The sequence below is a fragment of the Haliotis asinina genome, chromosome 2 (assembly GCF_037392515.1).
Source record: "Haliotis asinina isolate JCU_RB_2024 chromosome 2, JCU_Hal_asi_v2, whole genome shotgun sequence".
NCBI classification, from domain to species: domain Eukaryota; kingdom Metazoa; phylum Mollusca; class Gastropoda; order Lepetellida; family Haliotidae; genus Haliotis; species Haliotis asinina.
The window spans coordinates 79219467-79232055 of record NC_090281.1 but is presented as its reverse complement, the minus strand read 5'-3'; the positions used below and the strand labels follow the sequence as shown (position 1 = coordinate 79232055).

The window sequence follows — 12589 nt, the reverse complement described above, 5'->3', positions numbered from 1 at the left end:
CTGGCTAGCTCGAAACGCTCGTAGCTCCACGAACTTCTTAAGCCCATACTTAACACATTGACTACGACCAAAGTTAAGAATTCTTAGGGCTACGAACGTTTTTGTAGCCAATGTTCAAGAAAATTTGGTTTCAGTTTCTGTATTTTATCGAAAGAAGCATGTCGTCAAAACGCAGTTACTAATAATGATGGGACGAGGCTTTGTGCACATGAACCCCGAGGTGTCATCCCTAAAAGAAGAGCTACCGAACATGCACTGAACCATTCACTGTTCTATAAAGTTGTGTATTCAAATTTTTATAGTTGAATATACAACTTTTAAAAGTTAAATATGACGCTTTTGAAAGTTGAAATATAAAGTAACTGTTGTATATTCAACTTTTAAAGGTGTATATGCAACTTTAAAAGGTGAAAATTCAAGTTTACAAGGTTGTATATTCAACTTTAAAAGTTGTATATTCAACTTTAAAGCTGTATATAGAACTTTCAGTAAAAAAAATATTTGCACTGTATGTGGCCCTAATAGGCATTCGTAAAGAGGCGTTTGAGGTGGAGAAAGTTCAGATGTCGCAGGCTTTACCGGGTCGATCCTCACTGTTCGACATCGTCGCCAGTGGGCCTTGGCTCGTCTCCAAGGCTGATTTCTGAGAGAAAGTGGGACAGCAACTAAAAACGTGAAAAGTTGAGATAATAAGACAAGAGTCATCAGAAGATGACATATTCCCCCGGCTCCCTCATGTTTGAAAGGACAAATCATCTTACAGTTACTCGTTGTTTTTTAAGACAAAGTATGAATTGTTTCCATGGAATTCTTGAAAATTATAAATGTCATATATCTGTAATCAGCAAAGTCACAATTTCAAGATCTCTCATATATCTGCCAAGATCTGTTGAAAGATATGAAATGGTTTTCGAGTTGTGCTCTGGGAACGAAGCACATCCCTACATCCCTCCATTTTGAGACTAAGTCCGAAACGCTTCCATTGAAACCAAGAAACACATATCTGCCAAGTGACAGATATTAAGAACGTTTTGAGTTCTGCTCCAGAAACGAAGCACATCCCTCCATTTCCACGGAAACTGAGAAAATAATACATCACAAAAACATGTAAATAGCAAAAGGCACCACTTTGGGGTCTGCCACACATATCTACCATGTTTTGCAGAGAAATATTGACCGGTTTTTTTAGTTCTTCTCCGGAAACGAAGCCCACCCTACCATTAGACTAACACCAAAATGTTCCATGGAAAAACAAAAAACAAAAAAAAATAAATATGTCAAAACTCTGTAAATAGCAAAACGCACAACTATAGGTTGAGATTATTATATCTATCAAGTTTGTTCTAAAAATATTGAACGGTTTCTGAGTTACGCTCCGGAAACAAAATGATTACGGACGGACGGACAGACGAGGCGTCGACTATATCCCCCAGCATTACATGCCGGGGGATAAAAATTAATATATACGATACACTACTCTTTCTTAAGGTGATGAGGGAAATCTAAAATTTGACTATTTCAGACTTAGATTTTCAAATGAAGTACTGGAAGCCTGGATAAAACAGCAGAAATGTATTATTAAACAACGCCAGTAAGTTAACTCAATGTGAATAACAACATTGTCAACTGATTCATTCTCTTCATACTTTTTGATTTGGTCGAAGAAGAGAAGTTGAAACGATTCCTTGCCAAGCTTTCAAAATTATGTTCATTCAAACTTTATGAAACGAGTAAAAGGGTACGCATATTCCTTTAATCCCAACTTATGATACATTCTTATAAACATCAATGTTGTAAAGGTGGGTAAATAGATCGACAGTTTGGTTTGGGGAAATTCACACTCAGATGAATCTTTGAGGCGAACGTCTCCATGGGCGTAGCTACCGTTATGACAGAGGAGGTTACACATGATTTTGAAAATGAAAGTTGGGTCAGCCCTCAACACTACCTAAGTTCAGCAACCTATCCGGCTTACACGAAAAATAAAATGGCTTGCTACGCGCCTGGTCTCATCTCTGAATAGACTGAATAGAATAGACTTTCAGCAACTCATGCTTGCTACAAAAGGCAACTATGCTTGTCGTAAGAGGCGACTAACGGGATCGGATGGTCAGGCTCGTTAACTTGGTTGGAACATGTCATCGGTTCCCGACTGTGCAGTTTGATGCCTATGTTGTTGATCACAGGTTTGTCTGGTCCAGACTCGATTATTTACAGACCGCCGCCATATAGCTGGAATATTGCTGAGTGCGGCGTAAAATTCAACTCACTCACTCATTTTTCTCTGTGAAAACCTTCCTATGGCCGTGACTTCACTGGTTCTGTTGGCTGTTTACCTGGAAAATAGAAAATGGAAACTGTTTACTGTGATATTCCCTGGAACAATCAGTTGTAAAGTGAAAGTTACACATCGTGTAGACGACGTGGTCCACAAACTGACACAGTTTGATGTCCTTAATTGTGATATGATGATTATTGAAAACCCTCAAAGTTACATTGACTGTCAGATAACTCGTGTCTACCTTACCTATAGCAAGGGGCCCCAAGCTTACTCCCTCTCCTGTAAAGCTTTGAAGGAATGTGGAAAAACTGACGCAATGACGCTGATACAACCTGATCCTACTTACAAAACTCTAACAGAGTTGCAGGTTCAAAATCGCCATTTGGACTTGGGAAGACCTGTCTGGACGGTACCCCTCCTCTCATTAAACCTCAAACACGGTTCAAAGCCCATGGAATTCCTTTCAGGTTTACAGGTCAAAACATTGATTACACGGGTCTCGTTTCCTGCAGACTGGGTGCTATCCTATTGCGCAGCTTTGTACAATAACCTGTCCTGAATTTTGTAAGCAACTCATTCAACTAGTTACATAAATATTAACCAGTATGATTCGATACATCTATCTACTTGTATGTTGCAACACCATGCTGCTTCTAATCCTTGCAATCACGCTCGTACAGCGAGCGCTAACCAAGGGAAACCTGGAAATGGTGGAAATACCAAAACGAGCCTCGGCCGCTAGAATAGTTTGGCGGTCTGGTACTGACTTGATATTTATTACATCGAACGTTACAAAAATACACTAAATAAGCGCAAAGAAGACACAATTGTAACTATTGAGCAAGATGAATTTTGAATCATTTTACGTCCTCATCAAACAGGCGCAGTTTGTGAAGCCATTCTCATGTTTCGGTTTGAAAATCGAGTCATCGTCAAATGGCCCAGGCAGGATTTCTGTACTTAATCAAAGAGAACAAATGCAGGTGGTGTCGTTCTCAAGCACTGGGTAGTAGGTGGTGATGTCTGGGTCGAAAAATGGTCTCCAGACAGTATTTGCCCCAAGTGGGAGTCTTTCGGAAAGAGTTGGCCCGCTGGGTTAGTCATATGAATTTACGATCCCACACGTCCTGGGACGCTGTCCCTTTCAAATTGTATGAAGCTCATAACACGAAGGCAATCCAGCGTCATTTATCCTTGGACCAGTGACAATGACACTTCATTCAGCTGCTCCTGTTTTGGTTTTCATCATGAATCCATATTTCCTGACAGTCTGCAACTGGTTAATTGTACCATAGTACATGAAACTGATCAATCAATTTATCGCGGTATGCTGATCTGGCTGTGGATGTGCCTTCCAGACTTCATTGAAATATGCTGATTTTAAATGCCTTCTGTCATCATGCATTGAAGACCTAATTTCCCGAAATACTAATTAAAATTCCAATTTCTCTTATTGGTGTCTGCATGGTCTTTCCAAAACTGACAATTTATTACCATTATCTTCTACTTATAAAGATCAGCTAACTTTACTTTACGTGTTGTGAAACACGTGCTTGCCAGAGGTTGGTTTTGGTTGGGTTTGGTATGATGTATTGTAAACCAACAGTGAGTGTTTTCTTCAGTTTCATTGTGTTTCTGATTCTTGTTGTTCCTTTGATGAAATTGTAGATGATGCTATTTTGGGGGAATTCATGAATGATGAAGTGAGTATTTTATTTGTTTATCGAACAGAACAATTATGTATGTTATAGTCAGATCAGTCATTTCGTGTAACAACAATCAATATACTTCAGTCATTTCGTGAAATTTCACTTAGCCTAATAACTTAATTTAAAAAAAATTCAACGTAACTTATTGTCACTAACAGTTAAAACTATTGTGGCAGCGACTGCTGCACTTCAGCATGACTTTGAAGCATTTCCACCTGTCTAGACACACTGTCTAGAGCAGCGACACCTCACAAAACCCCTGGTGGTTTCATGAAATGACTGAAGTATATTGACGCAAAATGGCTGACCTTAGTCTATTCACAAAATGACTGAAATTTTTGGGCATTTCACGAAATGATTGATTTCACCATCCGACAGTAAGATACATATTTTTTTGTTTTTTGTTGCTGTAGTTTTCAAAGTAATGATAGAAGAGACATAAAATCTCAGTTCAGCAAACACATATATTCTTAAAATGACACATAAAGGACAGTGTTGATAAACTATTTTTGATGACTGACACATAAATAGTATTCAAAAAGTACAATTCTTACGTATAACTAAGATCATTTCAAACCGAGATCTGTGCTCGTATACACCACAGTTTTGCCGGAGTTGATTGACAGTTGGGAGCGTTGCTCGAGCTTGCTCAACACCTGTCAATCAACTCCGGCAAAACTGTGGTGTATACGAGCACAGATCGAGGACTGGATGAGCTAACTGACTTGTACCACGTCTATGATGCATGGGAAGCGGGAAAATTTTAAAGTGTTAACGACCGTTTCATTCTCAGTTTGGTTGCCAAGATGAGTGCACATGTAGTGTGGAACGAGTACATAGGCGACTTGACACTGTCACAGATCGCATCACTCAGGGAAAATTAATTTCGCGCATTTGAGAGACTTTCCCAGCTCACTCTTTCATAAACAGTGAATGAGTACGATGTAGACACTCTAATGGTAGAGGACATTCAGGCGAAATCGGATATATTTGATGATATGCGTTCATTTCCCTAGGTTACCCGACCCAACACAGGTCTCGACAAGCAAGCGTCCATCGGCATCGGCTGACCAAAGGTCAAGGATGATGACCTACAACAAATCATTGATGGGTTTTTATCAAAGACGACCAAAAGATACACAGCCTGGGGTCTTGAACTTTTCCGTGGTGCGTCCCTACGACACTTTGTAAATAAAGAGAAATTGATAGTTACCTCCCCTGAATAGTTTAGCCTGGAGAAACGTACGTATTTCACAAGAAGATAAAGTCATCAATATCCCCCGCAACGGCAAAATACTCTTCACGAATATGTCTACTAATTAGGCTACTAATATTGTCTACTACTATAATTACAGTATGTCAATGATTTGGTGTGCATGTGGCAGAGTGGAAGGAGAGTATTGTAAAGTTATACAGTTCTGGAAAGGAACTCTACCACCAAATTCAGTCGAGGTCGAACTTGTTGCCATAGAAACCAAAATGCATCACTATACCAATGCGCCAAGTTGGTGATGGAATAGTGAAAGGTGTGCTGAGGAAAAGACCACAACCACCAAATTCAGTCGTCAAACTTGTTGTCATGGAAACCATTGATGCAACTTCTATCACGCAGAGTACGCAATTGCGTACAGCAGTTTTGTCCATCTATGATGTTTCATTTTGCTTTTATTTCTACCCTGATATGCAGTCTGACAGACGACTAGCGTACGTTATAATTTTGCCGTACTAGACTAATAGTATTACTTTATTCTGAAGTCACTATGTTGTAGCAGGTTGAACTTACAAGTGTCACACCAAGTATCAAAAGACATTCACTTTGGAAACTTTGTATCTGTTTTGTGTACAAGCTTAAGGATGATTCACATTTCAATATGATTTCAGTCTCTGCACATATGGGTGTTGTTTTGGAATTTGTATTGAAAGTTATCACTAATCTTACAATTTGTCTAGGTCAAACGCTACTCGCTCTCGGTCAAGTCGCTTCGAGACTTAACTGTTACTGTTTGGATACAATTTCTCTTTCCTTTAATTACGCTCATGGAAACCACAAAAATGAAAATTCACGCACTGGTGTGACGCTGACGCCGTCGGTTCCAAATGCATTCCCGTGCTTCAAATACTCAATAACACCCGGAAATTGGCCAACACATGATGTTTATCTCCTAATTAACCAACAGATACAATGTTGCATGGATTATGGATAATATCAGAGGTGACGGGAAAACTACTCAATCATGCTGGAGGACCCTAAATCACCTGTCAAAGTTGGAAGAAACTTGTTTAATAAAAATTTAAATGCAATCAACTAACTGTAATAATTCTTTGAAGAAATAAACGTGGATTGTATCCGGTTGGTGGTGTCAAACACTTTATCATCATAAATGTGGAAATAAACTACCCGGCAAAAGAAACTTGTCACTTTGAAATGAATGTTTTCGCAATTACAGATACTGCCATAAAGTAAAAAAAGAAGAAATCCCCTACAGACAGGCCAGACACTAGGCCGTCCAATAACGGGTACACCAAGGGTACACCAAGGGTTACCTCGCCAGCAGAAGACTGCTACATCCAGGCAATGCGAAACAGGTAAGTCACGGCGACAGCCTTGGGACACTCCATCAAGAACAGGTGAACCGTACTACGGTGACTCCGTTTGTCTGGCATCAGAGCTCACCGTCGCTTTATGAGACGCCACGGGACTTGAATGCTAGCTGTACCCATTATACAACTCTAAACAGCCGTGTAGGGTCATATTGCAGCACGACAACGCAAGGCCTCACAGTGACACTGCCACATTTGTTCGAGAAAACCTGCACAACGTTAACGTTCAGCGTATTGCCTTGTCCAGCACGTTCTACGGACATCGCTGAACATCACGGGGATCATCTTGAGCATCAGCTGAGACAACGTGTACCACCTCCAAAAAACCCCAGGAACATGAACAGACTCTCGTGGACCTATGGAACAACATTCTTCATGGCGTCATTCTCCAACAGACGATTTCAACTAGGAGATGTGTGTTGGCGCGTGCATGTTTCATCATGTGACTCATTATGCATTCTCATTTGTCTAACATTGTCATTTTGGCCCAGCAAATGCAAGAGCAGGATTTTACTGAATTTAGAATGAATTATGTTTGCAAATTACTGATCATTAATGTCACATACGGCTTTGGTTCTAGTATGTAGTCAAATGAAGTAGATGATGCCTTTCTTCCGCCCAACAGTTAACTAACATCTGCCATACTAATTCACACAAAAAAACCAACTCCCAACAAACAAACCCAAAACACCACCCAACACACACACACACACGCACACGCACACGCACACCCATACCCTAATGCAACATCATAACCTGATTGGCCGATCGACCGATGATCAGATAAAGTGCGACACTAGTTCATTCGGCTGGTCAACACCATGCAACGGAGTATTGTGGCTGTACTCAGTTAGCTATGACTGAGCATTGTTAATTTAGGACATTCTTAAAAAATATTACTATAAAATATAATATATTTTTCAGATACTATCTAAGACATTCTAAACTACTGGTTATTCTCAGTTGCCCATTGTTCCCACCTGACCTGTGTTCAGAATACTGACAAGTGACTCGTCGTTAATATCTTGCTGAACTCCATCAGAGTATGAAATATGACGTGTAAAATGAACAGCATGGATAAAGGAAATATCGCAATTTCCCACACGTGCCAGATGGCAACGACTGACAGGTTAAGGAAGCTGTGGCATGATAGACAGGATACTGCCTGCAAATATAGATTTATGTCAGAGGTAACGATAAAGCTGTTCCACATTAGTGGGCGGCCATAAATCATCCGTCATTGTGGAAAGAAACGGGTTTGATTGAAATGCAATTAACCAACAGATACAATGTTGCATGGATTATGGATAATATCAGAGGTGACGGGAAAACTACTCAATCATGCTGGAGGACCCTAAATCACCTGTCAAAGTTGGAAGAAACTTGTTTGATAAAAATTTAAATGCAATCAACTAACTGTAATAATTCTTTGAAGAAATAAACGTGGATTGTATCCGGTTGGTGGTGTCAAACACTTTATCATCATAAATGTGGAAATAAACTACCCGGCAAAAGAAACTTGTCACTTTGAAATGAATGTTTTCGCAATTACAGATACTGCCATAAAGTAAAAAAAAGAAGAAATCCCCTACAGACAGGCCAGACACTAGGCCGTCCAATAACGGGTACACCAAGGGTACACCAAGGGTTACCACGCCAGCAGAAGACTGCTACATCCAGGCAATGCGAAACAGGTAAGTCACGGCGACAGCCTTGGGACACTCCATCAAGAACAGGTGAACCGTACTACGGTGACTCCGTTTGTCTGGCATCAGAGCTCACCGTCGCTTTATGAGACGCCACGGGACTTGAATGCTAGCTGTACCCATTATACAACTCTAAACAGCCGTGTAGGGTCATATTGCAGCACGACAACGCAAGGCCTCACAGTGACACTGCCACATTTGTTCGAGAAAACCTGCACAACGTTAACGTTCAGCGTATTGCCTTGTCCAGCACGTTCTACGGACATCGCTGAACATCACGGGGATCATCTTGAGCATCAGCTGAGACAACGTGTACCACCTCCAGAAAACCCCAGGAACATGAACAGACTCTCGTGGACCTATGGAACAACATTCTTCATGGCGTCATTCTCCAACAGACGATTTCAACTAGGAGATGTGTGTTGGCGCGTGCATGTTTCATCATGTGACTCATTATGCATTCTCATTTGTCTAACATTGTCATTTTGGCCCAGCAAATGCAAGAGCAGGATTTTACTGAATTTAGAATGAATCATGTTTGCAAATTACTGATCATTAATGTCACATACGGCTTTGGTTCTAGTATGTAGTCAAATGAAGTCAATGATGCCTTTCTTCCGCCCAACAGTTAACTAACATCTGCCATACTGATTCACACAAAACCCCAACTCCCAACAAACAAACCCAACACACCACCCAACACACACACACACACACGCACACCCATACCCTAATGCAACATCATAACCTGATTGGCCGATCGACCGATGATCAGATAAAGTGCGACACTAGTTCATTCGGCTGGTCAACACCATGCAACGGAGTATTGTGGCTGTACTTGCTGTACTCCAGGGCCTGGTTGTCTGGGTCATATATGTGTGGATCACAGGTGAGTGTATGCTGGGCGATCCTAAAAATACATTATGTTATGTTACCTTTGAACCTGTGTATTATATCCATTAATATCAGGGCCTACTCGTTATTTTGTTTGTATGTTTGTTGTTAACCCAGCACTGAGTTATGTGTAGGTTAAATAACTGTAAAACATCGCGCTTGGACCACACTCACAAGCATCGGACCACCTAACTGGGATAAAATGACATGCACGTCAGTTCTAACCCTGATCTTCACGGACCTTTCATTGCGAGCGAACCTCCAGTTTAAACATGGTCTTCAGCAACCCATGCTTGTCGTAAGAGGCGACTAACGTGATCGGTCGGTCAGGCCGGCAGACTGGGCTGTTACAGTGTTTAGTCCATGTCAGAAATGTCCTCCTCACTATACTGGTCTTTAGGCATAGAGTTGAGTTGGGTGTTACGCCGCTTTTAGGAATATTCTAGCAATATCACGGTGTGGACACCAGATATGGACTTGTAGCCATGTGGGAGATCGAATCCTGACCTCCGGCGTGGCGAGCGAACACTCATACCACTAGACCACCGCCCCCTTTAGACTTGGTATTTTGAAGAAATGACACTTAGTACGTGTTTTGGATGGACTGGGACTCTCCCACGAAAAGAGTAAACCATCTCACGTCTACCACACACCGAGAGTAATGGAACAATCACGCCATTGTTGTGTAGATGAATGCTCTATAAACAAATAAAGGGAAACGGCAGGCGTCTCCCCACTGTGATGTCACAACCCGAGCTCTGTCAACGTATGGCTTACGGAAATTCCAGGATGTGGAATTGGAGCAGCTGTTGCTTTTCAGAAAAGAATAAAATCACGTATGTGTTTTTCTTGAATGTGAATAAGTATACTCTGATTGTCTATTTAACATGTGAAGAAGTTTATATTCAGTACATATCGCCTTTTGATAAACAGCAAATCACGTATTATTTTTAAAACTCGGAAAACCAATTTCCAAGTCCGTTGTAAGATTTTGACTGACACGAGGAGCATGTATCCTATGAAACCTATCAATTAATAACGGAACGTTTGGGTAGCCTAGTGGTAAAGCGTTCGCACTTCACGCTGGGTTCAGTGTGTGAAGTCACTTTCTGGTGTCCCCTGTCGTGATATAGCTGGAACATTGCTAAAAGCTTCATAAAACCACCCAAATTCACTCAAGATGCCACATAAACACACAGAGGCAGGACAAATGTTTACGTCAACGAGCACCAGAACATTTTGTAAAAGTGAAGATAGTAGTGTAAATTATTTTGTTCCCTACAATGGAAGGTTTCCGCTGAAACATTGTTACTTTACATTTGCGGGCCATGGGTCCCAATCCACAAAGGGTACGACCTGTCGTAACTGTTTACCATAAGCTTACGGATGTCGTAGCTCTACGAAAGTTTTGGACCTATGAAGGTCCGGGGTAGAATAGACCTTCAGCAACCCACGCTTGCCATAAAAGGCGACTATGCTTGTCGTAACAGGCGACTAAGGGGATCGGGTGGTCAGGATCGCTGACTTGGTTGGCACATGTCATCGTTTCCCAAGTGCGCAGATCGATGTTCATGCTGATGATCACTGGATTGTCTGGTCCAGACTCGATTATTTACAGACCGCCGCCATACAGCTGAGTGCGGTGTAAAACTAAACTCACTCACGAGCGTTTTGTGGTTCGTGACGCCAGCCATTAATTTAAGCGTCCACGATTTGTTTCAGATGGATCTTTAAAAGAACCGGAACTTTCACCAAGCAGTATTATTGAGGTAACTAATAGTGAATAACTAGTTCCATCACCTGTATTTTGGTGTATATCAACATTGTTTATTTGGCTCCAAACTCACACAATCACGTATCTCTCAAGGTATATCAGAGCGTTGCCCATTCTCTTTTGTTATGACAAATCAAACACGTCAATATGCTAAAGGGTTGGTAAGTTGGTCTGTTGTTTAACGCCGCAGTCAGCAATAGTCCAGCTATATGGCGGTAGTCTGTAAATAATCTAGTCTTGACCAGTGATCAACAGCATGGACAACGATCTACGCAAGTGGTTACGATGACATGTGTCAACCAAGTCAGCGAGACTGAACACAGGATCCAGTTAGTCGCCTCTTACGACAAATATGGGTTGCTGAAGATCGCCGCCGGAACATTGCTGTGTGCGCCGTTAAACGATAACCAACAGTACTTTATCTACCGGTCACATAGCTGAGAGGAGTTATACATATGTATCTTATGTTTTGCAGGAGCTGAGAGACCTCAAATCACCTCTGACACAAAGTCCGCTAATGAAGACTGCTCTTGAACGAAGATTTGCTCATAGGAGACAAATTTTGAAAGAGGCCTGTGACCAGTTCGGGGAAAAACAATTCCAAACAAATGTCAACAGACCCCTGAAGTATGATCGCAAAACCAGCCAGCCAAGATATTCCATGTGCATGATACCAAAGATTGGTAGTGCCTTCTGGAGACATGTTTATACTGCATATAGGAAAACCGTTCACAAGTCAAAAACTGAGGAAGCATATGATATTTCCATTGAATATGATCGCGGCACGGCGCTCAGACTATCTAACACAATGTTTGCGTTTGTTAGAGATCCGTACATGAGATTGTTTTCGGGATATGTTGATAAACTTTTCTTTATTAATCCTTCATTCTGGAAAAAAGTGGGAAAATATGTTGTTCGTTATAACGCTTCCCATGCTAAAAGCTCACGTGGCGGTCACGAAGTTACATTTGCAGAATTGGTGAATTACATGATTTACTGCCATGAAAACAAAAAGGACATCGACAGCCATTTTAAACCAATCAGTCAACACTGTAGGTTTTGTGAGATTGACTATACGTACATTGGAAAGATGGAGACGTTTAAAGATGACGTTGTCTATATGAGTGACGTCATGGGGATGCTCAACTATACCATCACCAAAGAGACTATACTAAAATTCTCTTTCCATGCTAAACCGGACACCATTTACAGACAAGGTCGTCATGTTTTCAATGGATCGCGGGTGGAAATGGAAGGATTCGGTGTGTCACTTATTGAAGGACTCAGGAGAACCTGGAAAACGTGGCAGATTCGAGGAATTATATCAATAGAGCTTCCATTTCCTTTGCGAGCAAATGATACCAACATAACATTCGAACGTTTCAATGACCTAGCACAAAAAGCATACAAGGCGTCAAAGCCCAGTATTCTACAAGAGGCGAGAGACAGAGCACTGAGACAGGCATATAGCTCACTGACCTATGATACTAAGGTCAGACTGATGAAGATGTTTGAACCTGAATTTAAGATGTTTGAATATGACCCTATGCCTGCTTTCGTGTTTGGGGAATATCGGAAAGAAGACAATATAGATTTTTTTTATAACAAATACTCAAAACAGTAA

The 12589-nt window shown here is 41.1% G+C and overlaps 1 protein-coding gene across 1 annotated transcript; it reads left to right on the top strand.

Annotated features, from left to right (window-relative positions):
• The first annotated feature begins 10519 nt into the window (after nucleotides 1-10519).
• On the top strand, nucleotides 10520-12589 carry LOC137272035 (carbohydrate sulfotransferase 8-like). Its single transcript, XM_067804407.1, has 2 exons — nucleotides 10520-10540; nucleotides 11441-12589. Exons 1-2 carry the CDS (start codon nucleotides 10520-10522, stop codon nucleotides 12587-12589), a joined length of 1170 nt encoding a protein of 389 aa, XP_067660508.1.